The sequence below is a fragment of the Lissotriton helveticus genome, chromosome 6, assembly GCF_964261635.1.
Source record: "Lissotriton helveticus chromosome 6, aLisHel1.1, whole genome shotgun sequence".
NCBI classification, from domain to species: domain Eukaryota; kingdom Metazoa; phylum Chordata; class Amphibia; order Caudata; family Salamandridae; genus Lissotriton; species Lissotriton helveticus.
In genome coordinates, this window is record NC_136067.1 from 2,039,090,919 (window position 1) to 2,039,117,168 (window position 26,250).

A 26,250-nucleotide genomic window follows, 5' to 3' on the forward strand; every position below is an offset into this window, starting at 1 on the left:
AGCACATCAACATAGCCAACTTCACTGACAACTGCTTCCTAGAAAGATCGTTTTTTGTGGGTACGAGAGGAAGAGATTCAACAACTTGTTGACATCCCAAAGCACCGAGCAGCTCGGTTCAGGGGAAGAGACAACCTGATCCCATGGAGAAGCTTCCGGACCAACAGATGTTCATCAACTGAACCACCCCTTCCCCCCCACATGTGCATGTCCCAAAGAGATTGCGGACCTAAAGATGTTGACTGACCTATAGGCCTAACTTTCCGCCAGAGAAGCCAAAAAATGTAAAATGTGGACAACATCTGTCCCCATGGTGTCCAAATTCCGCAGCTGGTCCCAACCCAACCATTAGGGACAGGCTGAGCGGTATCATTTAACAGTATTGACCGCAGAGACAGCAGTTCCACAGCTGTGTCCGAAAGCCCTGGGACTTGCTAGTGTGACCTGTAATCCTCCACACCATAAGCTGTAGGGATCTGCTGACCACCAGCAGGTGGAGATTCCCTGAGGGATTATTGAGGAGAAATGGTTTTTGGGGTAGACAGATTGTAAAAACCCAAGTAAGGTCCAGAAGAACTGGATACCAGACTTACGACTTTCAAAATACCATCACATCTGCTTATTTACGATTGGTCAGCGCCGTGAGTTTCATTATCATCGCAAATGGCAGGAAGGCATAATCCGCCTCCATGGACTGGTCTTGGAGAAAGGCTTTGGTCGCTATTGATTCGGGATATGGTCTCTAACTTAATAACTGCGGAAGTTGACAGTCCACCCGGGACGCAAAATGATAGACGGTGAAAGGACCCCAACAACTCAACAGAGCCTTAAACACCTGCGGAAACTGTTTCAACAGACTCCTACCTTTGAGGTGACGAGATTGCCAATCTGTCACTTGGTTGTCCAAGCCCGGGAAATGCCCTACCACCACTGACACATGATGTTCAAGGCAGAATTTCCAGAAACTCTTCGCCACATCCAACAGCGCTCTGAGGCGCGTACCTCTCAGATTGTTGATGTAACGGACTGCCGCTACATAGTCCATTTTCAGTAGTCCAATATCTCCCTGCAAAAGAGCCTGCCATTAACTCTAGGCAATTGATGTGCAGGGCCCACAACCAGAGCTGCTGGCTTCGGGTTCTATTGCTAAGTCTACTTGGGAACAGAAAATGGCCCGTGCATTCCAGGCCTTCATATGTGTGACCCACCACTGCAGCTCGTCCTTGACCTTCTACGAGAGGGGAACGTGCTGGGAGTAATTGAGGCTGCGACCCAGGTGGGACTCATTCAGGTGTTTCAAGACCCAGAAGTGAAGGGGGCCCGGAAAAATTGCCTGTATGGAGGAGGACAGAAGGCTACTACCCTGGCAATCTGTCGGCGAGAAGTCAAGGGCCTTGCCAGGGTTCTGTGCACCTTGTGTAGCACTTTGGCCCAGTTCCTGGACAGAAGGCTCAAGATGGATTCCACCTAGTTGATCACGAACCCCAGGAAGATCAGAGATTGTGATGGGGTTCAGGGCCGACTTCTCTCGATTGATGATCAAGCCGAGACCGCCCTGTGGTTTGAGGCATCTACTGCCTCTCAAAACTCATCTGGCACTGAGAAGTAGGCTACCTCCTCTTCCTTGGCGTAGTTGTCCTCGAACTACTCCATTGTATTCATCTATTGGAGGTAAGTAGCTCATTAGGGAAGCGTAGGTGTAGAGGGAGGGTAGTATTGGGCTGGGAGGAAACCCAGGCAATTTTTGGGGTAGCAAACTACACTGTCTGGGGAGGCAGCACCTCCCACCACTACAGCCTTGGTTTTACTGGCCAATCATGAATTCAGCCTGGTCAGTGTCAGTCTTGCGGTAGGCTTAATATGGCAACACAGGGGGGAGTGCATTACAGTGCTGCAGTTGAAAACCGAGACAAAAGCACAGACCCCGGGGGACATTCAAATGAGCCGTGCGGGGAGCCACTAGTCCCGACACCATGGGGGTCCTCTGACTCAGAGCTGTGGGGGCACCCTGATAATTTGTGCGCTATCGGGGAACACTTAGCCCTTGCAATGTGTCAAACAGCGACAGCATTGCTGGATCGCTCTTAAGGGATAGACGAAGCACTTGCGTGAGTTGCGCTGCAAACGCGTGCTCTAGCGGTCGGAGGACCATCGCGTGCGGCCCCCGCGGCTCCGCAGAACCGCCAATAACAATGAGCGGCTGCGAAAGAAGCAACAGATTGTCGTTGCAGTACAGAAAACCTAAAGACAACCAATGCAATACAGCATACCCAAAATAAAGCATGAAAAACACAATTCAGAAAAAGATCAAGAGTGGGGACCGAGGTCCCTGACTTAATTCTGGCTGCAGCAGCAAAGAAAGAAGACGAGGACATGCGGGCGAAGACTGAGAAGGGCCAAGCTGGGCCAAGACTGGACAGGTATTACTGTGACTTTTCATGTTCTCATGAATGATGGGGAATGTAGTTTGGGGTTAAAGAAATGGCGGCGGTTTAATACATTACGAAAGTGTTGGAAAAATCCTCGGCTCCGGGTCCTGACATAATATGTTTGCCAAATCACAGGTTGTGTATAACACAGGAATACTCTTTCCTATCTTCTCTTCTTAACAACTGTATTTGCAAGCTTAGGTTTTGAGATCCTGCGCTCAAACATCGCCCTCGTCTCCTCATTTTCTGTCTGCTGTAGAGAGAGTCTTATGGATTCTGGAATTGCGTGGATATTATTATCTGGGGTTAAGAGTACACAGCATTTTAATGTTATTAACTTTCCACTTTAAATCAGGCAGATGAGGCCAAATTGTTGTCCGGGAAACCGCTATTATTAAGTTATCAATTTTATACTTGAAATCCTGTTTTAAATAATTATTGGATTGTCTGAACTGTGAGGTAGATGAGAAGTTGTTTAATCTTAATAGAAAATATCAAACATTATTTTGAATGTATTAGTTCATAGTGGTGTTAATCAATTATACTAAAAATCATGTAAAATTTAGACGTACAATATTTTTTGTGGTGCTGCCAATTCAACCTTTAATCCCAGCATTGCCATTCACATTATGCCTTGTTGGTGGAAGCGCAGACTTTGGCACAGTCAGCCACATTGGCAATACTGTTTCACAGCATCACCAGAAGTCACATTCCTAGCTTAAAGAAATAGAAAATACTTGTGTTGTTTTGAACTCTTATCTACTTGAATCTTTTGTCACCCTTTATCGGACTACTGAAGTTCCACAGAGAACGTCTCCAACAGGTCCCAAGAATATGACGCCACCAGCACGATTGCCAAATGCTTCCATAAATTCAAATTTACGGAAAAACCTACCTGCAACCAGGAACGGCGGCAGTGAAGTCGATGCACAGATAGTCGAACTCAACCAGCAGGTAAGAGTAACATTTTCCCTTGGTACATTTTAAATTAACCTGTTTCATTATAAAACGTGAAGCCTTCTCTCAAACTTTAGTTGTATTCCCTTTTATCAACTGCAAAAAAATCTTGAAACCTAGTTTTGTGTCGGTTTCTGGTGTCTGGAACAACCCTGTCATAAAGAGGGCCCCTCAAAGGCACCCTATCTGCACTAACTCCACTATTTATCCTGGCTGCTCAGATCCACTTAGGGAAGACTGGTCAGGCTAGAATAGCTTGCACAGGACACCCAACACACCTCTGCCAGTGCACTCCACTGCAGTATCCCCACTTACAAATTCCACATGTCTGCACGTTTCAAACCCTCGTAGTCATCATTTATCAATTTACCATATTCAAAAGCAATCTCAGTTACACATGAATAACTAAATCTGTGTGCATAGTCTACACACTGCGTGAAATATTCTGGTGTAAGGGAAGACGCTTTAAGAAATTTATATCAACTTATGCTTTTTACTATCTTTTTTATAATGATTTCACTAACATGTCTTCCCTTCCAAAACATTGCTGTAAATACTGGGTGAATTGAAGCACTTTCCCACACCTTTACTAGCACATACAGCTGGATTTTCAGATGCAACTTAGATGGAAGTGGGAAATGCCTGTGAAAGTCTTTGTGAATCACTGGATGGGCTTTTACTACATTTGTATAGATTTTTTCAGTCAACTTCTATGACAGAGAGTGCTTACTGTTGTAACTTTAGTTAAAAAATGTGACCGTTTTAATATACTTCTGAGCAAACTGACAATGCAGTTGTGTATTTACACAAGCTTGCTGCTTTGGGATTTAGGTAAAATTGATACTTGTATAGCGCACTACTCACCTGCAAGGGTCTCAAGGGCGCTTGTACGAATACCGCTGTGGAACCCATCCTGGCTTTCCCTGTGAGGTGTCCACTCCTGGGCACCCCCAAGGTGGAGGCCAGGCATCCTTAGCGTTGTGGGAGCCGTTGTGGAGATTAAGCAAGCTATTGCCCAGAGTTGCAGAGTGGGACTCCATGATTGGAATAGGCACCGAGGCGAGAATTATCAGGTCCGTGGAATTTTGAGCCCAAGAACCGCCGAGGCGGGGAATTGAATCCTGGTCCCGGGCTAGACCTCTGAATCAGGGTCTGCCGCTCTAACCATTGAGCCACACTTCTCCACTAGGTGTAGCTTATGCACATGGATAGGACAACTTTTTCTGTAGCTGAGTTACACATACATCTCAAAATATACTATGTGATTCCTACTCTATGACTGGCTGTACTTAACCCATGCACCTCATACAGATCTTTTAGTACACCTGGGTATTTTTCCTTACTAGAATATTGATGTTTTAATATCAACCTGCCAAAATATCGACTACAACAAAATCCTGAGGTTAAGTACATACAGGTCAATATAGATTTACAATTTATAATTCAACGTATAGGTACTTTGTATGAATATATATCTATATGTATTAGCTGGAAAAAACAAAGGTTAGAGGGATGTTGTAGTTAGACTCAGATTTCACTCCTACAAAACCAGTGAAATTTAGAAGTTATTGTTAGCTGAGCTAACTATAACTTACGCCCCTACAAGGCATTGCTTATGACCTCACTTATTACATCACTCATGACCTGGTCAATGAAATCACTGATGACATTCCAAATGACATCATCCAATGACTGTAAGTGTTTCCTAAGTGTTTGAGTCTTAAAGATCTATACTAACCTACGACAAAAGTTATATTAGTATACTATTAGTATACTAGGTGCATTACTAATGAGTGGTACTACTTTTAACGGATGTACGACATTACAACGCATGCTTTTACATCGCATGCTTTTACAACGCGATTTTTACAACGCATACCATTACAACGCATAATGCTTTTAGGCGCTGGATAGTGAATTGTTTAATTTACTATTCCAACTCCAGTCCCCGTGGATAGTAGGGAAGGTGTTGGATAGTACATTAAACACATTCCCTATCCTAGAGCGCCCCCCCAGCGCATTTCGTTGTAATGGTTTGCGTTGTAAAAGTTGCGTCGTAAAGGCACTGCGTGGTAAAAGTTGCGTTGTAAGTGATGTTCCCCCTTTTAACATATATTATGTGAGTGGCTGTGTGACTCAGTGTGTGTTTGAGTGGCTGTATGGGTGTATAGGTGGATGTGTGAGTAGTGTGTGGGTGGGTGAGTGAGGGGCTGTATTGGTGAGTTAGTGGGAATGTGAGTGGCTCTATGGGTGAGTGAGTGGGTGTATGGGTTGCTGGCTTTATGGGTGGATGAGTGGATGTGTGAGTGGCTGTGTGAGTGGCTTTTTGAGTGGGTGTTTAGTTAAGTGAGGTGTGCAAGAGGCTGTATTGGAGAGTGAGTGTCTGAATGGCTGTATGGAAGATTGAGCAGATGTGAGAGTATTTGTATGGATGTGTGAATGGGTATGTATGTGGTTGTGTGGGTGAGAGTGAGTGCTTGTATTGGTGAGTGGCTGTGTTGAGAGACTATGGGTCTGTGAGTAAGTGTATGGGTGAGTGTGTGGCTGTGTAAGTTGCTTATTGGAGATTGAGTGTCCGTGTGAAGGGCTATATAGGAAAGTGAGCGGATGTGAGTGCTTGTATGGATGTGTGAATGGGTATGTTAGTGGTTGTGTGGGTGAGTGTATTAATGAGGGGCTGTTGAGAGACTATATAGGTGAGTGAGTGGGTGTGTGAGTAGCTCTATGGGTGAGTGTGTGTGTGAGTGTCTGTATGAGTAAGTGACTGGTTGTATGCATAGCTATTGGAGTGAGTGATTGTGTGAGTGGCCCTATGGATGAATGAGTGGTTGTGGGAGTACTTGTATGGGTCTCTCAATGGGTATGAGTGGTTGTGAGGGTGTGTGAGTGGGTGTATGAGAGGTTGTTTGGGGTCGTGAGTGAGTGAGTGCTTCTGTGGATGATATCATCAGTGATGTCACTGACCATGTCATGAGTGATGTAATATGTGAGGTCATAAGCAGTTCATTGCAGGGGCATACGTTATAGTTGACTCAGCTAACTATAACTGCTGAGTTACACTGGTTTTGCATGAGTGAAATCTCAGCCTAATTATAACGTCCCTGTAACCTTTGTTTTTTTACAGTGACTTTCTATGGTTTTTTAATTCTATTTCCTAACTATACTGTCCCTGTAACCTTTAGTTTTTAAGTGGAATTCTATGTTTTTTTTTACTGTTTCCTAACTATAACGTCCCTGAAGACTTAGTTTTTTAAGTGAATTTCTAAGTTTTTTAAATTGTATTTCCTAAATGTAACCACTAACCCTTGACACTGTGTGAGTGAGTGCATGAGTGTCTCAGTAGGTCTATGAGTGGGTGTTAGGTGTATGTTTGGGTCTGTGAGTCGGTGGATGAATGTCTGAGTCGCTCTGTGAGTGGGTGCATGAATGTCTTAAGTGGGTCTGTGAGTGAGTTTGAGTCTCAGTGGGTCTGTGAGTGAGTGCATGAGCTTCTGAGTGGGTCTGTGAATCGGTGCGTGAGTCTCTGACTGGGTCTATGAGTGGGTGCATGAGTGCCTTTGAAGGTCTGTGAGTGGATGAATGAGTCTCAGTGGGTCAGTCAGTCAGTGGGTGCGTAAGTGAGTGGATCTGTGAGTGGGTGCATGAGTCTCTGGGTCTGTGAATAAGAACATGAGTGTCTGAGTAGGTCTGCGAGTGGGTGGATGACTGGCTCTGTGAGAGCTTGCAAGAGTCTGACTGTGTCTGTGAGTGGGTGCATGAGTGTCTCAGTGGCTCTGTGAGTGGGTGCGTGAGTTTCTGAGTGGGTCTGTGAGTGCGTGTGTGCATGAGTCTCTGAGTGGGTCTGTGAGTGGGTGTTAGTCTCTAAATGGGTCTGACTGGGTGAATGAGTGCTTGACTGAATCTGTCAGTGGGTGTATGAGTGACGAGTGGGTGTGTGTGTGTGTATGAGTGCGTCTGTCAGTGGGTGCACAGTGACTGTCCTCCTTTCCAGCTTGCCTGTAGTCCACTACTCTCTGCTGCCTTCGGTATTTTGCCTCCTCCGCTCGTTTTCTGCAAATTTTTCTGCCTCTTCTCTCCTTGCTTCTGCCCTCTATTTTGCCTTGTTCTGCCCATTATTTTGCCTCTTTCTGCTTGCTGCTGACCATTATTCTCCCTCTTACAGCTTGTTTCTGACCTTTATTCTGCCTCTCTCCGCTCATTTCTGTTGTTCATATTGCCTCCTCTGTTCTTTTTCCCCAGGACCGCAGGAGGGGAGTCTAGAGGCCCCTGTGGTCCGAGCCAGCTCCCCGGCTCCTGCGGGACCCGCCATTAATGCTGCCTGGAGGGAGCTGTTAGAAAGGCAGATCCCTCCATGCAGAAGCAATCATTTCATCTCTTTCCCTTCCCACATCCCTGTGGGCTGGGAAATAGATGAAACCCTTCGCACAATCCTGCGGGCAGAGAAAGAGATGGAACCTCCGCTTCCATTGGTCGGTAGCACTTTGGCAGCTCCCACCCACTGGAACCATAGTGTTTGGTTTTGCTTGGCGGGGGCTGTCAAAGCTCCGGCCAAGCAAAAGCAAACCGCTATGTTCCGGGGGTGGGTCGTGTGGGATATAGCAGGAGGCATGTATGGCTCCAGGAGGGGTGCTGCACAATCCCCCCTATTCTCTTTGCATGGGCAGCCCCTGGGGGCTGGGGGCTGTGGGCTGTGGTCCCCGGGGCCGAGTACGGCCGGGGGGGGGGGGGGTTCAACGTGGCCCTGTCTTTGTTTTAAAAAGGAAAGCCCCGGGGAGGTGAAGGTCCCCAAGGCTCGGGAAGGTCTGCGAGGGCCATGTACGGCTCCGGGAGAGGGGACACTCGGCCCCCTCCTTCTGTTTGCACAACAGCCCCTGGTAGTCCATCTTACACACCATCACAGTAACCTTAAACATGACGGACCACTCATCAGCGTGGCACACAGCACAATAGAACAGTTTTGCACTGCTACCATGATTAGCTCTGGGGCCCCAGAAATAGCTGAGGAGATCATGTTAACTTCTGGCTGGCCTGACGCTCAACCACTGGCTCTTTTGGGCATCCTTAAGCAGTCAGCCAACAGTTAATCCCAGCACCAGTCCAGAGTGCAGAAAGTGTCCCACTGTAGTCCTGAGCAGGACACCCAAAATGCAAAGGTTTTCTGTTCAAACAGATTACCAAAATCTTCAAAAGATGAATCATCAGGGAGTGTGGCCTAGATGACGGAGTAGCAGTATGGATATTATCAAGACTACTAGTTATCCAGTATTGGATCTTTCGTAGATTCACATACTTGCTTGATTAATCCCTGCTATCTAGATGGAAGTCTCATGGTAAAAATAAACATATATAGTAGTAGTAATGCATATCATAATATGCTATAATGCACTGCATAGTCATTGCAGTAGGTCATCTCTGTCCTTCTGTAAAAAAGAACCAAAGTTGAAACACAGCCAATAAGGCTCTAGTACCCTCTAGAACACTCCACAGAGAGGCAAGTCCCTCAGAATTTCTACTACATGTCGTGACGGAGTCTCCCTGAGCTCTGCTCAGTTTTCTTTCTCTTCTATTGGATTTTGTGAGTACATGATGTCTGATTCTTCTAAAAAAAGATTATTCAGGCCTTGTGGGTCATGTGGTGAAAAAAGGCTTAATTTTGACGATCCCAACAAGGATTGTATTTATTGCCTGTACCTTCCACATAAAGTAAAGGACTGTAGGATCTGCAGGACTTTTTCCTCCAAAACCTTAAAAGACAGGGAAGGCAGATTGCTTATTTGGCTGGAAAGGGTGAAATTAAAGACCTCTGTGGTGTTTGATGAGGAAGGCAGTATTAGTTCCCAGGCGTCTGTCCATCTGGCAAAGAAAAGGGACATATCAGAGGAATCCCCTGAGGGACACAAGAAATCTTCAAAAAAGACCCATCATGAGTCTCAGCATACTACCTCTAGAAAAGGGAAGCTACCATTCCCTTATGAGGAGAAATCTATGGGAAAAGCTGCTTCAAAAATGGCTCCAAAAACTACCATAGATGTGTGGGAAGACTACTCAATTCGGATACCTTGTCTGCCAGCTCTTCAAGCAATTGATTCTCCTCCTGAGGATATATGGGGCTTTCATGCTATTATGGAGAGAGCAGCAAATTGTTTCCACCCACCCATGCCTGTTAATCATCTGACTATTTTTTATATGATTTTAAGGACCAAAACAGAAAATCTGTCCGTGCAATTCCCATCATTGATCATATCTGGGAAGAAGGTGTTAAGATCATGAATCCCTATTCAGTGCTGGCAAGCCTCTTGAGAATTGACAACAAATACAAGGCCCCAGACGATGCACCTGCATGCCTGGTAGGACAACCTAAGCCTGATTCAGTAGAATTCCCAGGATGTGTAGCGGAGATCTCAGAATCCTTCAGTACCCATTACTGCGCCACCATATAAGGATGGAAGGCGCTTGGGCAATATTGGGAAGAGATTCACCACTATGGTGGGTGCGTCAGTGCGTGCAGCAAATTCCTTAGCAATTCTAGGGAGATAACGACCACCAAACGTGGTCTGATGCTGCAACGTACCTCAGTTTTGTTGCCAGACGACAAAAAACAAGAAGCAAGGAAGATTCTACTTGAAGGGGAAAGGTCAGCATCAGAAGTTATAGACATATCTATGGATTCGGCTTTGTTAGGTTTTAGGCAACTAGCTGGAGCAGCAGTTCTCCGTCACCAAGGATGGCTCTACCACCTTTTGTCCTGAGGTGCAAAGTAAGATCTTAGACATGCCATTAAATAGGGAGGCACTGTTTGGCAAACACATTGACGATGCCTTACAGGAAATAAAGAAGTACACGGATACAGCTAAAGCTTTAGGAACACTCCAGTATAGGAAGACACCCTTTCGAGGAGCCTGTGGCAGAGGATCATATTCCTTTCGAGGGAAATATCGGAAATACTAGCCACAGACTTACCAATATAGAAATGGCTATCAACAACAGCAATTGTATAGAGTTCCTCAGACCAGGGACAATGCTAGAAAACAGTGACCTCTCCCTAGCACCTGCAACAATTCGGCCACGAATTAACTCCAATGCCGCAAATATTTGTTTACATTTCGACCAATGGAGAAAAATCACTTCGGACAAGTGGGTCCTGGACATAGTAAAGTATGGTCATACCCTAGAATTCATAAAGATCCCACCGCCTCCTCCTCCTCTGAAGAGGCTTCCAACTCATCTCAAACTTCTCAGAAAAGAAGTCATGGTTATGCTCCAGAAAGGAGCTATAGAAAGAGTGCCTCACTCTCAGGTGGGGAAAGGTTTTTATTCCAGTTTCTTTCTGATAAGAAAGAAGTTGGGAGAGCGGAGGCTAATTCTATATCTAAGATAATTAAACAAATATCTGCAGAAGAAGTCCTCCCGCATGGTCACTCTTCAAGAGATACTACAGCTTTTCTATCATGCAGATTTTATGACAACACTAGATTTGCAGGATGCATATATCCACTTCCCTATTCATCCCAAACTTCCAAAGTTTCTCCGTTTCACTGTGGCAGATGCTCATTTTCAGTTCAGAGTACTCCCTTTTGGGCTGCGGTCAGCACCAAGCGTATTCACAAAATGTCTGGCTCCAGTTGCTGCTCATCTCAGGCTGCAGCGCCTGCAGCTGTTTCCCTACCTAGACTGGTTAGTGAAAGCACCGTCTTTTCGACAAGCCTCAAAAGCAATGTCAATCTACCTACAAATGTTTTGTTCCCTGGGGCTAACTCTCAATTTTCAGAAGTCAGTTCCTCAACCGTCTCAAAAGATGCCTTTTCTCAGAGTAGTCTTCGATACTATCTTTGTCCACAGAAAAACAAACACATCTAATTTCTCTAGTATCAAAAAAAAGAGGAAAAAAGTTTGCTTCTGTGAGGCTGATAAAATCTCTACTGGGCATGATGTCCTCTGCAAGTCTAAGAATGAGATCAATACAGGAGGAACTATACAATCAATGGCTTCAGATGACCGGATCGTTCGACAACCTGGTGCGAATAACTCCTGTCACACTGGCAGCTCTGCTCTGGTGGCAGCGCCCAGAAATCTCTAAATAGGGCTAATTTTCCTTTCTCGGACGTCGTATTTCGACCTCACTACAGACGCTTCTCTAGAAGGATGAGGGAATAAGGGCCAAGTGCTCCAAAGCGCTTTAAAAAATGCACATATATTTTCTGGCGCTCTGAGCCATTTCTTAAGCCTTACAGGCTTTCCTCCCAAGGATTCATGGATTCTTGGTTCTGATAAGGACAGACGATACCACATGCATGCATTACCTGAACAAACAAGGAGGCACACGCTCCCACATCCTATCGCAGGAAGCACAGGAAATATGGAAGTGGCTTCTCTCTCACCACATATATCTCAAGGTGGAACATCTCTCAGAAGTGAAGGACAGTCTGGCGGATACCTTGAGCAGGACTTCCAAGTCTTGCCACAAAAGGGAGCTAGATCAAAAGGTTCTCGACTCCATCTTAAGGAGGGGCAGTGGGGCGGTAAGGAGGGGCAGTGGCAGTGTCTCCCCGCTTCGCTTATGCAACAGTCATTGGGCACGATCTAGGTGCTTGCTGCTCTGATCCCTTGTTTTCAGCCTCTGAGTTGATTGTTATCATTTTATAAAATAAATGCTAGCTTTTAAATGTGAACTGTGAATTACAGATTACGTGCATTTTTTATTTTTCACACTAGCGCTGTGTTTTTAACACTCTTTATTTCTGGACATTATCATTGTGTTCTAGAAACGTAAGGGGCGCTGTTACTCACGCAGGACGCCTGTGCTCGACGTTCCATCCTGCCCGCCCCGGTCCGCCTCGGTAGTTAGTACCGTTGAGCGGAGGGCAGGCCAGGGAGAGCCAGGTGTTTCCGGCCAACTGGAGCGGTTAGCGTTCTAGATGACACACGGACGGGCTATTTAGGCAGCGAGGAGCGGCGGCGTGTTGCGGTAAGGAGGGGCAGTGGCCGTGTCTCCCCGACCCGCTTCGCTTATGCAACAGTCATTGGGCACGATCTAGGTGCTTGCTGCTCTGATCCCTTGTTTTCAGCCTCTGAGTTGATTGATATCATTTTATAAAATAAATGCTAGCTTTTAAATGTGAACTGTGAATTGCAGATTACGTGCATTTTTTATTTTTCACACTAGCGCTGTCTTTTTAACACTCTTTATTTCTGGACATTATCATTGTGTTCTAGAAACATAAGGGGCGCTGTTACTCACCCAGGACACCTGTGCTCGACGTTCCATCCTGCCCGCCCCGGTCCGACTCGGTAGTTAGTACCGTTGAGCGGAGGGCGGGCCAGGGAGAGCCAGGTGTTTCCGGCCAACTGGAGCGGTTAGCGTTCTAGATGACACACGGACGGGCTATTTAGCCCTCTCGTCACTAAGAGCGCGCAGCGGTCGTGCGCGGGCGCTCCTGATACAGCGCCTGAGACAAGCCAGAGAGAAGCCCGTCTGCGACTGGACGGGGCCAGGGGCCATGCCCCCTACATCGGCTCTTATGGCAGACTACGCTAATATACGGGTAACATACTCATCTCATGACCACTTGAGATTGTGGACGCCATCTCATCTGGCCTGTGTAGGAGGAGGAGGATTATCGCCTGAGGGTCCTTTCTCCTGTCGTACATGCCGTTTTCAAACCCAACTTGATTATCCAAAACGTTATCTGTCCGATAGCCCTGTTCTGAAGGGAGCCCCACAGTGTTCACTGATAAGTAGAAATCTCTTGTGTAATATTAGATCCTTATCCAGGCATTATAGCGAAGTATGGGACCTAATCTCCTCCATGCAACCTGAACTCTGTTACCTAACTGAAACATGGCTAAAACCTCATTCAGTCCCGGCAATCACCTTAGGGATCCCCGAGGGGTACAGAATAGCCAGGTTAGACCGTCCAACAAAAATTGGAGGAGTTATAGCGATTGTATATAAACACAATCTCTTGATCACTATCCTAGAAGAAAATAGTAGTCCGGAATTAGAGATTTTAGTGTTTAAAGTCGATATTTCGAATAAAAATTAGCTACAAAGGGGCATTAGTCTATCGCCCGCCAGGACCTTATGCCAGTTTTAATATCTCATTGCTTGAGATTTTAGCTAGGCACATTGATATGGAGAGTGAATTCATACTCCTAGGAGATTTTAATGTTCACAGCGACCTGAAGGAAAATGGAGATGGACACTCCCTATTGACAGACCTTTCCATGTTTGTACTTACTCAGGTGAACTCAGGCCCTACTCACCAGGCAGGGCATACTTTAGACCTGATTTTTACACATAAAGTTAACACCATTACATGTGCCCCCCTAAACAAGTAAGCTGGACAGATCATTTTATTATGGATTTCCATACTTCCCATTTTGGTAAAATTCCCGCCCAGGCACAAGCCTTGCCGAGTAGACGCAGGCAATGGCACAAGATAACTCCGGAAGTTTTTCAGGAACAGTTCATTGAGCCCTCTATTAATCCTCCCGAGGACGTGGATAGGGTTTTAGCCAACTTTAACCAAGCTGTGCTTAAAGTGGTTGACAGTATTGCCCCCATGAAAATATTTAAACCCCGCCAAGCTCGGAAACAGGAAGTATGGTTCTCGGAGCATTTAAGAATACTCAAACAAACAGCCAGAAAGTTGGAGAAACGGTGGAGAACGACCCACTCCGACATAGACATGACCCATTATTGGGCAGCTCTTACCACCTACCATAAAGAAATTCGATGCGCTCGAAAATCGCATATTGAATCTCTTACTTTCGGCCGCAGGGAATGCCCCCAGAATTCTTTATCAAACCCTCCAATCATTTCTGAAGCCGGCTGCTTGTGAAACCCCGGAAGTAGCGTCCCAACAATTATGCAATGAAGTTGCTCAATTTTTCACCAATAAGGTAAATAGGATACACGATGACATCACCAGAGTAAATTTGTCCTCCACAGAAGTTATGGCTACATTCTTGGATGAAGGTAAAAAACCAGGACAAATGACTCTGGACACTTTTCCCCCCATCTCTTTGGTAGAGGTAGAATGCTATTTAGGCCAGATTAAGAGTGGTAGTCCTTTAGATATCATCCCGGCTACGATCATGCCAGTTGTAGGGAACACTCTGAACCCACAGATTCAAAACCTGGTTAATCTTTCATTAAAGGAAGGTCGTGTCCCAGGTGAATGGAAGAAAGCACTGGTGAGGCCTATTAGGAAAAACTCTTCCACTCCCTGGACTGACATGTCTAATCTTAGGCCCATATCTCTACTTCCCCTCATGGGGAAGCTTATAGAGAAACATGTCAACAAAAGTGTATCCAACTACATTGAACAGACTGAAAGGCTAGACTGTTCTCAATTTGGCTTTAGACCAAAACATGGCACTGAGTCCGCCTTGCTGTCTGTGACCGATGATCTCCTCATGTACCAAGATAGGGGATATTCCGTCATCTTGGTGCTATTAGATCTGTCGGCAGCGTTCGACACGATATCTCATAAGATCGTAATCGAACGCTTGACCACGATCGGAATTGAGAGCACAGCCTTAGCCTGGTTAAAAAGTTTCATGACCAACCGCTCCCAAGCTGTCAGCATGGGCCCATTTAGGTCGGCTGAGATTAAGATCACCAAGGGGGTGCCTCAGGGCTCTTGTTTGAGCCCTACTCTTTTTAATATCTATGTGGCACCCCTGGCCGGAATTCTGAGAGAATTTGGGTTCATCCCCGTTTCCTACACGGATGATACCCAGCTCTTGTTTCCTTTCAAGAATCTCACCGACGAAGTGCGGATGGCGTTTTCCGAAGGCATGAAAGCTGTGGCTACATGGATGGCACAGAACTATCTCCAATGTAATGTTAACAAGACCGAAATCTTGCTTTTTGGAGAGGCTAAAACCCGGTGGACACCAGATTGGTGGCCATGTGAGCTTGGACTAATGCCTGAGCCAAAACTGGTTGTAAAAAACCTAGGGGTACGCCTTGATGGCGCACTCTCTTTCAAACAGCATGGAAACTGGGTGGTTGGCCAATTTTTTCATGTCATCGGACTTCTACGGAAAGTTTTCATAATTTTACCTGACTCTACTAGAAAAACCTTGGTGCAGGCATTGATATTGGGCCGCCTTGATTATTGCAACGGACTGCTGCTATCTGCCAATGAAGGTGTGCTTGCAAAACTTCAGGTGGTACAAAATACTGCGGCAAGGCTAGTACTGAATGCCCCACCTAGAACTCCATCTAAACCCCTTCTGAATAAATTACATTGGCTCTCAGTTCGTAATAGGATCTATTTTAATATTTACTGCTTGATCCATAAGAGCCTACATGGAGGAGGCCCCCACCCTATTGGAAAAATAAATTCATCCCATACAATCCGATTCGGGCCCTGAGGTCCAGCAATCAACTTTTACTGAGAGTTCCAACAGCAAAGAAGGTTAGACAAGGTGGTAATGCTTTGTCGGTTGTTGGACCCAATTGGTGGAATAGGCTTCCCTTAGATCTCAGGCAATGCCCAGAACACCTGAAGTTTAGGAAAAGGCTTAAAACATTCTTATTTCAGATATAGTCTATGCTTCCTTGGATGTCCAATGAATTAAATTAAATACCAACTTGTTGCACTGCATCTTTTTCTCCTCTTTTTTTCTTTCTGTGCGCAGAGATACTCTGATAGAGTCGATTCTAGCGCGTTATAAATCCATTAAAATTTTTTTTTTAAATCTTCCTGATATGGGGCAGGCTCAACTTGGATCTCTTGGAACCAGAAATGTCAATTCTTTGCCAGATGGGAGCCAGAAAAAGGTTCATGGGGAACCGCGTTTCTGATACGGTGGACAGGGTTCTTTGCTTACTTGTTCCCTCCCTTTCCGTTAATTCCAAGGCTTCTGATGATACTGAAAAGAGAACCATGCCGAATAATTCTCATTGCTCCACGTTGGCCACACCAGCACTGGTTTACAGATCTTCTCCTGTTCTCAGAATGCAGACCTCATCACCTTACAGTATCGTCAACACTGTTAACATTGAGCAGGGGCCAGATTCTCCATCCACATCCAGCCCCATTGCAGCTACATGTGTGGTTACTGAACTCGCTGAGTTCAAGGAATTAGACATGCCGGAAGACTGTGGAGACATCCTTTCTAATGCAAGGGCAGTTACAAGTAAGTAACTCATTTTCTTCTTCTGCCCTTCTAATTCAGTACGAGAGATAACTTTGTGATTTAGTGACTGGATCGCTGGAGTTTCTCCAAGAGATAAAAGATAAAACGTCTTTGAAATTGTTAAGGAAAGCATGATTTCAACTGACATTTGAATTTGTATGCCATGAGATTCTGTTGATCGTTTCACTGCAGTTCTCTGCCATTGAGTCTGTTGTATGTTCTTCCTCGCTGAGACTTTCTTCTACGCAGTGCTATACAAAATGCTCGAGTTACCTTTCTTTCAGCTGTATTCGGCTATCTGGCCAACAAGGCAATCTGGAAAATGTAGACAGAGGCAAACACCTTAACGTCTGTGGGATTCAACAAGACAAAGTAATTCCTTTATTTCAGTAAAGAACATTTTCACATCCCTTTTTGGTAGACATAGATTCAAGTGAGTTTATTCTTTGTATTTCCTGATGAAGACCATTACCAAACATGAGTTTTGCCCTAATCCAGATCCTAAAAGGCTGAACAAGTGGATAAAAAAGAGAAATTTAGACTCATCATGTGTTTCCTCATCTGCGACAGGGCGAATAGATGTGTGGCCTGGATTCGCCAGACGCCTATTTCTGTGTACTCATTTATGAAAGACACAAGCATTTTCAATGTTCTTAGGTTATCAATAATCGTACTACCTTTTTGTCTGTAATCAGCTTTCACATCTTTCTCAAAAGGTATGGCAGTAGTCCTAGCTTCTCAACTGGAAATTAGTTTTCATATACCCTTATTTAGATGATTGACTAGTTGTAGCTTCACATCAAATGTTTTTTCATGAACTTCCGTCCACAATAGGCATGCTTTTCCAGTTCATTACAATCCACATTAGTGCTAGCTCAATCTATTCAATACTTAGGTGCAAATACTAGACACGGAATGAGGAAACGTGTGTCTTATGCATATGAGGTTTTTCCATACTTTGCAAATGTTTAAAATTAAGTCTGGCTAAGTCTTGTTCGTTAGATCCTTTCTTGTGAGAGACATGGCCCGGTCCATGTCTCTTGTCTTGAATGCAAGGCTGCATATGAGACCTCTGCAGAAATGTTTGGAGGACCATTAAAGTCTGAAGTCGAGAGAATGGGGTAGCTAAGTAGAGATGTCAGCAAAGGCACTACAGTCTCTTCAGTGATGGTGCTGGCAAAAGAACCTTCTAGTAGACATCCCTTTCGCCTGATGGTCGCTTCCTAATAAGTGGTTACTAACGTGTTTTTTGAATGATGGATTGTTCACATAGGTAATCGCAGTGTTTTATGGTACCCTGGAGAAAAGACCCATCATATCACCATGTTGAAGATAAGGCAACTCCCTTCACAGTGCTCAAAGATTACCGTCTTCTGCAGTTGACAACATGTCCTCTATGTACTGTTTGAAAAAACTGTGAGAGATGTGATCTGGAAGGCTCTCCCAAGCAGCCCAGATAGTATGATTTTGAATGCTAGCACGGGTCTGTGAGGGACTATAGTTCATCTTCCAGTTTTACAGAACACAAAAGCAACTAGATCATTTGCTATTTATTAGAGCTAATTTGATAGGTTTAAAATGGTGAAGTGCTAAAAGACCTCTTCTCTTGCTGGGATCAGCCAGAAGTAGATTTATTTGCAAACTACAAAATGAAAAAGGCAGTGCTTTTACCGACTGGTTTCTTGAGCATAATCCCTTGGGGAATGCCCTTTGATAAGCTGGTTGAGAAGATTTTTCTAAATTTTTCCTCGAATTCTGCTTCTCCCAGGGAGAATTCAATTGATTGCAAAATCATGATGATTGTCATTGCCCTTGACTGGCACCTTCAATTTTGGTATCCTGATTTCCTACTTATGTCCCTTCTGCCAAAAAATACTTCATATCTGGACCGACCTGCTCTCCGTGATGTCTTGCATAATTCTCCATCTCATCCTTATATTGCTAAACTTGACTGCCTGGCGCTTGAGTTCTTGCTCCATCATCTGTCTCCACTTGAAGTGACATCACTACATTTTCCATTATTCATCTTTACAGAAAGTGACATCACTGGTTTCTCAGCAAAACCAGCTTCAAAAAAAGCCAAGCAAACAGACTTCATTCCCCATCATCCATCTCCACAAGAAGTGACATCACTGTATTGTTCAGCATCCATCTGTAAAATAAAATATGTGACAACACTTCATGCCTTCTCCCTATTTCCATCAATTCTTCATGGCATTTCACTGCCCGTGACACCAGCAGAGGGTGGACATTCCTAGGTAATTGCCTGATTGAGCCTGTTACAGCTAGAAAGTGCCTTTGACCAGAACCCCTGTTCCACTGTAACCTATAGGGTAAGATATAATCATGTGCCTCACCCAGCACACTATACTGCTAATCGCCACAATCATATCAACACTCACATAGCATCCTTACAGCACATTGACCCAACCTCATACACATCCTTCTAACCCTCACATTCCAGCTCATATTCATTAGCGTTTAGTCCACATTCCAGGCATCCCAGACCTCATCACCTCACATAAACTTGACAACCTCTTCATCATAGAAGTATGGTTCACCTCACATCCTCACACACCCTAGACAACAGCATCCATCTTGTGAACCATGCGCTGCAGAAGGGAGGATATCTGGCTGTCATCCAGACGTCCTCCTGGTCCTGCTTACTAGGCAAGCTAGTAACCCTGAACTCCATTAATCTTTTTACATGCCTCTTTCTACTCTCCATTCAACTGCCACCTTCCTCTCATCCACATGCCTCACGGTCGAGAACAAGGATTGAAACTGAATTCTCAGATCTCCACATCACCTCATCCATCCAACATACCCATACCACAACACCCTTCTAAACATCACTTTTTTAGAAAACTGTGTGAACATCCATGCGCCAACTTAAACATGCAAGTTCAAGCCAAAACCTTCCAGCACCCTCATGCTCTAAAGACCTCTGAAGACCAACGCTGCCCCGCAGACAGGAAAGAAAATGGAAGAAAAACTGAAATCCCAATAACTTCATGATACTCCAGTCCCTCCACACTACATGGAGACCGCTCATCATGTTGGTCAAAGCAGAGTACTATACCACACCATCAATTAAGCTACCACCTGAAGCAGAACGCGTTTTAAGACGGTCAAGCACAACATCTACGCCCCCTGACTCCGTGATCCCACACTCCACAATTGCAATGACATCCACCTCTTCTTCAGTGAAAAATATACAGAACAGCTGAAAGTAAATTTACAGCAAGCCTGCTTCTCCTCTGACACTCACCCCGTCTCATAAAATCTTGCATTGGTTATCCCTCAAAGCCTTTTCTCTTGTAGTTCTTGTCGACATACTAAGCTCCCTCAAAACCACTTCCTATGAAGGTGATGTCTTATCCTCGATCAAAGCTCTCTCACTCCTTCATTGCCAATGCATTCTTCTCTCAAGGCATCTTCCAAGAAGTTCTCAAGAAAGGCTAGATCCTCCCACTCCTAAAGAAACCTACAATAGATCCTGATGACCTCATTCCTCTACCCATCCTTGACATGATCATCGTATAAGCAGTTTACACACAACTCCAAGATCATATTAGTGTTAACCATCTTCTGCACAGCTACCAATCTGGCTTCTGATCACACTGCAGCATGTAAGCCTCTATCTTACACATCATAGTTGACACCCTCTTGGCCCCAGACGAAGATGACTCCTTCTTGTGATACTATTGGACCGCTCAGCTGCCTTCCATACATTCGATCTTTTGATTTTCATCCATGCCCTGGAGTCTTGAATGGAATTCACTGGCAATGTCTTTCAGTGTCTGTGCTCCTATTTTTCCAGCTGACACCAGTTTATTCACATGCACACCTCCAGATCCAAAAAGATCCTTATCACATGAGGAGTTCCCCAAGGTTCCATACGGTCCACTCTTCAGTCTCTACATAGAGCGTTGTGGGGCTCTACTCATATTTACCAGTATCACAATTCACCAGTATGCCAATGATACACAACTCTATTTGAAATTCTATTCCACTCCAGACATCCAGTGCCTCAAACCACTGCCTGGACTTCAACCAGACCTGGATGTCCAGTGCCAGTCTGAATCTCCACTCGACCAAGACAGAATTGTTATCTGCCCGGAATAAGCAAGAATTGTACAAACTTGGTTCAGTGAAATTATCCTTGACTGCTTCAAAACCGAGCTTTTACCAAATGACAAGTCACTTGGATTCATCCTAGACACCAACCTCACCCTCAAGTAAAACATTAAAATAAAAAAAACAGATAGCCTGGCCTTCGATTCCAAAGAAAGTGAAACGGTTTCTTTCAGAAAGCAACTTCAAAACTGCTATTACAGTCCTTGCTCTCTTGCATCTTGGAGGTGGCAATGTCCTGTTGCCTCCCACACTCCAGAATAGCCCTCCTTAAGGGCATTCAGCTTTCTGCAGCATTTCTTGTCCAGTGTCTATAGTTCGATCTAATCTGTCCCATTCTGATGGAATTCCATAAGCTCCCCTTGTTTGATAAGATAAGCGCAACATCTCTGACTCTGGGCACACCTGAAACGAGGACAGAATCGGGCAGGAGACTAAGAGCTATAAAAAAATTAAAAAACAAGGCAGAAGGCATTTCCAATCAGTACACCCAGTGTCTAGAGAACATTTATGTATCCATAAGGACTGCCCCACTGCTTCTTCAATTTAGGAAAGAGTTGAAAGTGAACATCCTTAACAATCAATCAATCAATCAATCATGCCATTTGTATAGCGCACTACTCACCCGGGAGGGTCTCAAGGCGCTTGGGGGGAGGGGTATGCTACTGCTCGAACAGCCAGGTCTTGAGTTGTTTCCTGAAGGCGAGATGGTCCTGGGTCAGCCAAAGGTGGATGGGGAGGGAGTTCCAAGTCTTGGCAGCCAGGTAAGAGAAGGATCTTCCTCCGGCGGTGGCTCTTCGGATGCGTGGTACGGCTGCGAGGGCGAGGCTGGTGGACCGTAGCTGGCGGGTGGGCGTGTCGAAGGTCAGGCGGTCGTTGAGGTACTTGGGGCCCAGGTCGTGGAGAGACTTGTGTGCGTGGGTGAGGAGCCGGAACGTGATCCTCTTGTCGACGGGGAGCCAGTGCAGGTTCCTCAGGTGGCTGGAGATGTGGCTGCGTCGGGGGACATCCAGGATGAGTCGGGCGGAGGCGTTATGGATGCGCTGGAGTCTTTTCTGTAGCTTGGCTGTGGTTCCGGCGTAGAGGGCGTTTCCGTAGTCCAGTTGGCTGGTGACGAGTGCCTGGGTGACAGTCTTCCTGGTCTCGGTCGGGATCCAGCGGAAGATCTTGCGAAGCATACGCAGGGTGTTGAAGCACGATGAGGAGACGGCGTTGACTTGTCTGGTCATCGAGAGGGAGGGGTCCAGGATGAAGCCCAGGTTGCGTGCGTGGTCGGTTGGCTTGGGTGCGGTGCCCAGGGCTGGGGGCCACCAGGAGTCGTCCCAGGCGGAGGGCGAAGATCCCAGGATGAGGACTTCCGTCTTGTCCGAGTTCAGTTTCAGGCGGCTGTCCTTCATCCACTTGGCGACGTCTTTCATCCCTTCGTGTAGGCAGGTTCTGGCGGTGTCGGGGTCTCTGGTGAGGGAGAGGATCAGCTGGGTGTCGTCGGCGTAAGAGATGATGTTGAGGTTGTGCTGGCGTGCGATGGCTGCGAGAGGTTTCATGTAGATGTTGAAGAGGGTGGGGCTGAGTGAAGATCCTTGCGGGACGCCGCAGATGACTTCGGTGGCCTCGGAGCGAAACGGGGGGAGGCGGACTCTTTGTGTTCTTCCGGCGAGGAACGAGATGATCCACTCCAGTGCCTTCTCTTGGATACCGATGTTGCTGAGGCGCTGGACTAGGGCGCGATTCAGAAAAGGGGGTGGTGATGAACAGAGTGTCTGAATTAAGCAGACCACTCTTACCCAGTCCAAAGATCAGGGCTTGATCCATCACCGTTATTTAGCTCACTGCCCCATCCCAGCTCAGAACCTGGCTATATGCAAATTAGTCTGTCCCTGGCCCAGTGCATCATGGGAACAGGGCAGACCAAACTACCAAGCCAATTCTTCACCAGAAAGGAGACAAGCTACCGGGGACCGGTTTCTGGCATTTCAGCCTCGTCGGCCCGGCTTGCTTGAATCCTGATGGAGCAGTGAGCAAGGGACTAATGTCTGAGTATACCCTGCCACACCTGTAGTGGCCAAAAACGATTCAGAAAAGGGGGTGGTGATGAACAGAGTGTCTGAATTAAGCAGACCACTCTTACCCAGTCCAAAGATCAGGGCTTTATCCATCACCGTTATTTAGCTCACTGCCCCATCCCAGCTCAGAACCTGGCTATATGCAAATTAGTCTGTCCCTGGCCCAGTGCATCATGGGAACAGGGCAGACCAAACTACCAAGCCAATTCTTCACCAGAAAGGAGACAAGCTACCGGGGACCGGTTTCTGGCATTTCAGCCTCGTCGGCCCGGCTTGCTTGAATCCTGATGGAGCAGTGAGCAAGGGACTCATGTCTGAGTAAACCCTGTTGCGGTGGCAGACCGTGTCGAACGCAGCGGAGAGGTCCAGGAGGATGAGGGCCACTGTTTCCCCCTTGTCGAGCAGGGTCCGGATGTTGTCGGTGGCTGCGATGAGTAGCCTCTCCTCCTCTCCATAATGCAGTAATAGTACAGCTCTGCTTCTCAAATCCAGCTACTTTTCCCTTCATTTGTAGACTGCATGCTTTCATTTGATCCAGTACAGAGCTCAGCTGCCTTTTAGCTGGGTTTGCAGTAGACCGATACCACGTACATACCTGCAGTGTGCACATTTGAAACTGCCTGATTACAACTGCCATCCTGGAAAAGATGAAGGCTCGCTTCACAAGAACTTCATATGCACTCAGCTGGAACAGATTATGCTTATGGGGTAGAAAGCAACCAAGCAGGCCAGAGAAAATGCTAGGAAGAAATGGTAGTACTTCACCTTCCTTATTTGTCCCGGGTTACAGTCTTCCTGTTCCAGAGTATATGTGTTTGTCATCACTAATAATTATAGGTCTTCTCTGTAGCCTTTTCCTATTTTCGTATAAGTAATTTTTATTGTTTTTCTTAAGCACAGTATAAAAAGCAGTCTTACACTGGGCAGAGTAAAGGATAAAGACTGCCAGAAAGTGCAATTCTCCTAGATATCGGTTACATTTTCACACTCATGATCTCCATTTGCATTTTAACATTTGAACATGGCCTAATAATAGTCCCTTCGTGGTTCAATATTTACTCCACATGGGAGCAGTGATTCATGCCTCCAAGCCATTCCCATATGTTGGATGAGCTATCTGGTCTCCATTGTCTTGCAGTATGTTGCTTGGTTAGCAGTAAGCCAGTTGCAATGTACCGGCACTTCAGAAGCCAGCTATGCCCTACATAATCCCCAGGATCGCTGATTTTGTCAATCAGCAATAACATGACTTTCAAATTATTATACGCTCATGAAAGAAGCTCCCAATCCTATTATGGCAACTCGGGATATTTGGAATTGGCTTCACCCATCTTCCACAAACTCTCTGGAGCGGTGTACATCCTTTAAAGACAGCTGAACTGTAACAGGCACATGGGAGTTGAAATCAACAACTATTGAGGGGCAGTTTTGCATCTCTCAATTCATTCTCTGCTAAGGACTGAACATCTTGATCTACCTAAGGTCATTTCTGATCTTCACATTAATCAGATTTTCATGTTGATGGTTTTTAAATCCTTTCTCTCCTACAGAAAGATCTTTGCACACCATTGATATTAAGATGAATATACTTTATTATATAGATAAGAGATTCGTAAGGACAAACATAACTTTATAAACTAACGAAGCTGCTCATACAGATCTAGTCTTTTCTGACAAACTATAGCCAGGAGCAGGTCTTTGGTGCCACCTTTCCCCCGCTGAAGCCCAGCAGGTCTCCCTGACACTGCCGCTCGCTTCCCTCATCCTCGCTGCTACTTGCAAACACCCACTGCTCCCGCACGCTCTCCCTGAATAGGCATCCTTGTTGTGTCTTGAACTGCCCATCTGCAGGACGTATAGTTAGCCTTTGTGTGATAGCCTCAGTCCGAGTTAGCCATAGTTACCCTTAGTGAGAGTTAACTGTTCCTTTGTCAGATTGAGCCTTTATTCCTGGATCCTTTTTTCTGTTTGTTTGTCCCTCCGCGCTGGCCAGCCTGCTGCTAGTTTTCCTGCAGTTTTTAGGAAGCCCCGCTTCCAGCCACCAAGCACCCCTCCCTCCTCAAAGGACCTACTTAATGGAGGCCGCAGCACTTCTGCGCCTGTCAGATTGTGGACCGCACCAGGATCCCTGGCCCCCAGTCACCGACCAATACTCCATAGCTGAGTTCCGAGCCCTGGGCCCCAGACGCCGGGACAACTGCTGCATCGCATCTCCTTGATCAACTGTAGGACCTTTCACCTACCGCCGCTGTCATTTCACCTGTACCTCAGGACTCCCTCCCACACAGTATCCCGCGCCACACCCACCCCGCCGCCCGCGGCCACGCCAGAACAGCTCCAGTGCATCCTGCTCAAAGCACTGTTCCTCAGCAAACATGCCTTCGAGATCTGGGACACCATCACCTCCCTCACCCCAACGTTTTAAGTTTATTTTATTTTTGCATAGTTAATTAAAACTTTTGCAATAATACCATTACAAAATTCCTAAAACATCTGTGTTTAAAACCAATAAAAAAGTAAAAGAGAAAATTTATTACAGTTTAATATCATAATTCAGTTGTGCTAATTAGAGAAAGTCATTAAATCGCTGGATGCTGTAATCTGCATTTCTCAGAATTTCCTTACTCCAGCCCTCTTTGCCCATTTGTCGCATCTTTCAAATGGACTCTGCTTGTTACAAGGTTTGTCCCTCTGCTGCTGGTAGGCATCCTTGATAAGGTTCCGCTAAGTCCTTTTACCCGTCTGCTGGTCAGCTTGTGGCGGCGGGCTTTGTAGAACATTTCTCAGTTTTTTTTTGGCATTTTTTGTTCAGCCACCGTCAGAAATGTTACCAATCTACAGTTTAGTTGGATATTTGTTGGGTGTAAGCAGGCCAGCACTGCTTGCCTTCTGATGCGGATGCCTTTCTGTTTAAGGTTTTCTTTACGGAACTGTTACCGTGCTTGGTGCAGTTCTTCGCATAGGCAGATTAAATGAAGAATGTCGCCATTGTTGATGTTACACAGCCTGCAAGTATTTTGTCCTTTTGTCATCAGCCATGGTGGTAGATGCTGGGTGCATGGAAGAATCCCCAGTCTGTACCTTAAAAAGTTCATTTTTATGGCTCTGGGATAGCCCTGATTGAAATATGGTTGTGGGATGAGTGATTTGTAGGAGTTGAGGGTTATCCAGGCATGAGATCTTTTTAAGAAGCTTGCCTTGTCCTCCAATAAGGAGATTAATTTTATGTTTTTCCAGACTAGTTTTTTGAAGTTGGAGTGGCCGAGTTGCCCATTCCACAGACCAGAGTGTTTGGTAGATTCCAAGGCTAACTGAAGGTTGTTTCTTGCCTGAGAGAACTCCCTGTGTTGTATGTCGTGCCACACCAGATAGTTTAGCGTGTTTGTAGTGGCACTTCTAATCTTATGCCAACAGATGATGTAAGCGCCATACCTGGCTAAGACTTGTTGTTGAAGGCCAAACTCCAGCCTTATTTGAGCGGGTGATGTATAAAGCGGGAGGCAGAACATAGT

General features: G+C 45.8%; 1 protein-coding gene across 9 annotated transcripts in view; it reads left to right on the forward strand.

The window, feature by feature from the left end:
• The window catches only part of MAPRE3 (microtubule associated protein RP/EB family member 3), a 692,788-nt gene that overhangs the window by 555,125 nt on the left and 111,413 nt on the right, over nt 1–26,250 (forward strand). For all 9 annotated transcript variants that reach the window (XM_078650043.1, XM_078650048.1, XM_078650046.1 and 6 more), the window contains one exon: nt 3,229–3,383. In XM_078650043.1, the coding sequence (XP_078506169.1) occupies nt 3,229–3,383 (155 nt within the window). The remainder of the gene's footprint in view (nt 1–3,228; nt 3,384–26,250) is intronic.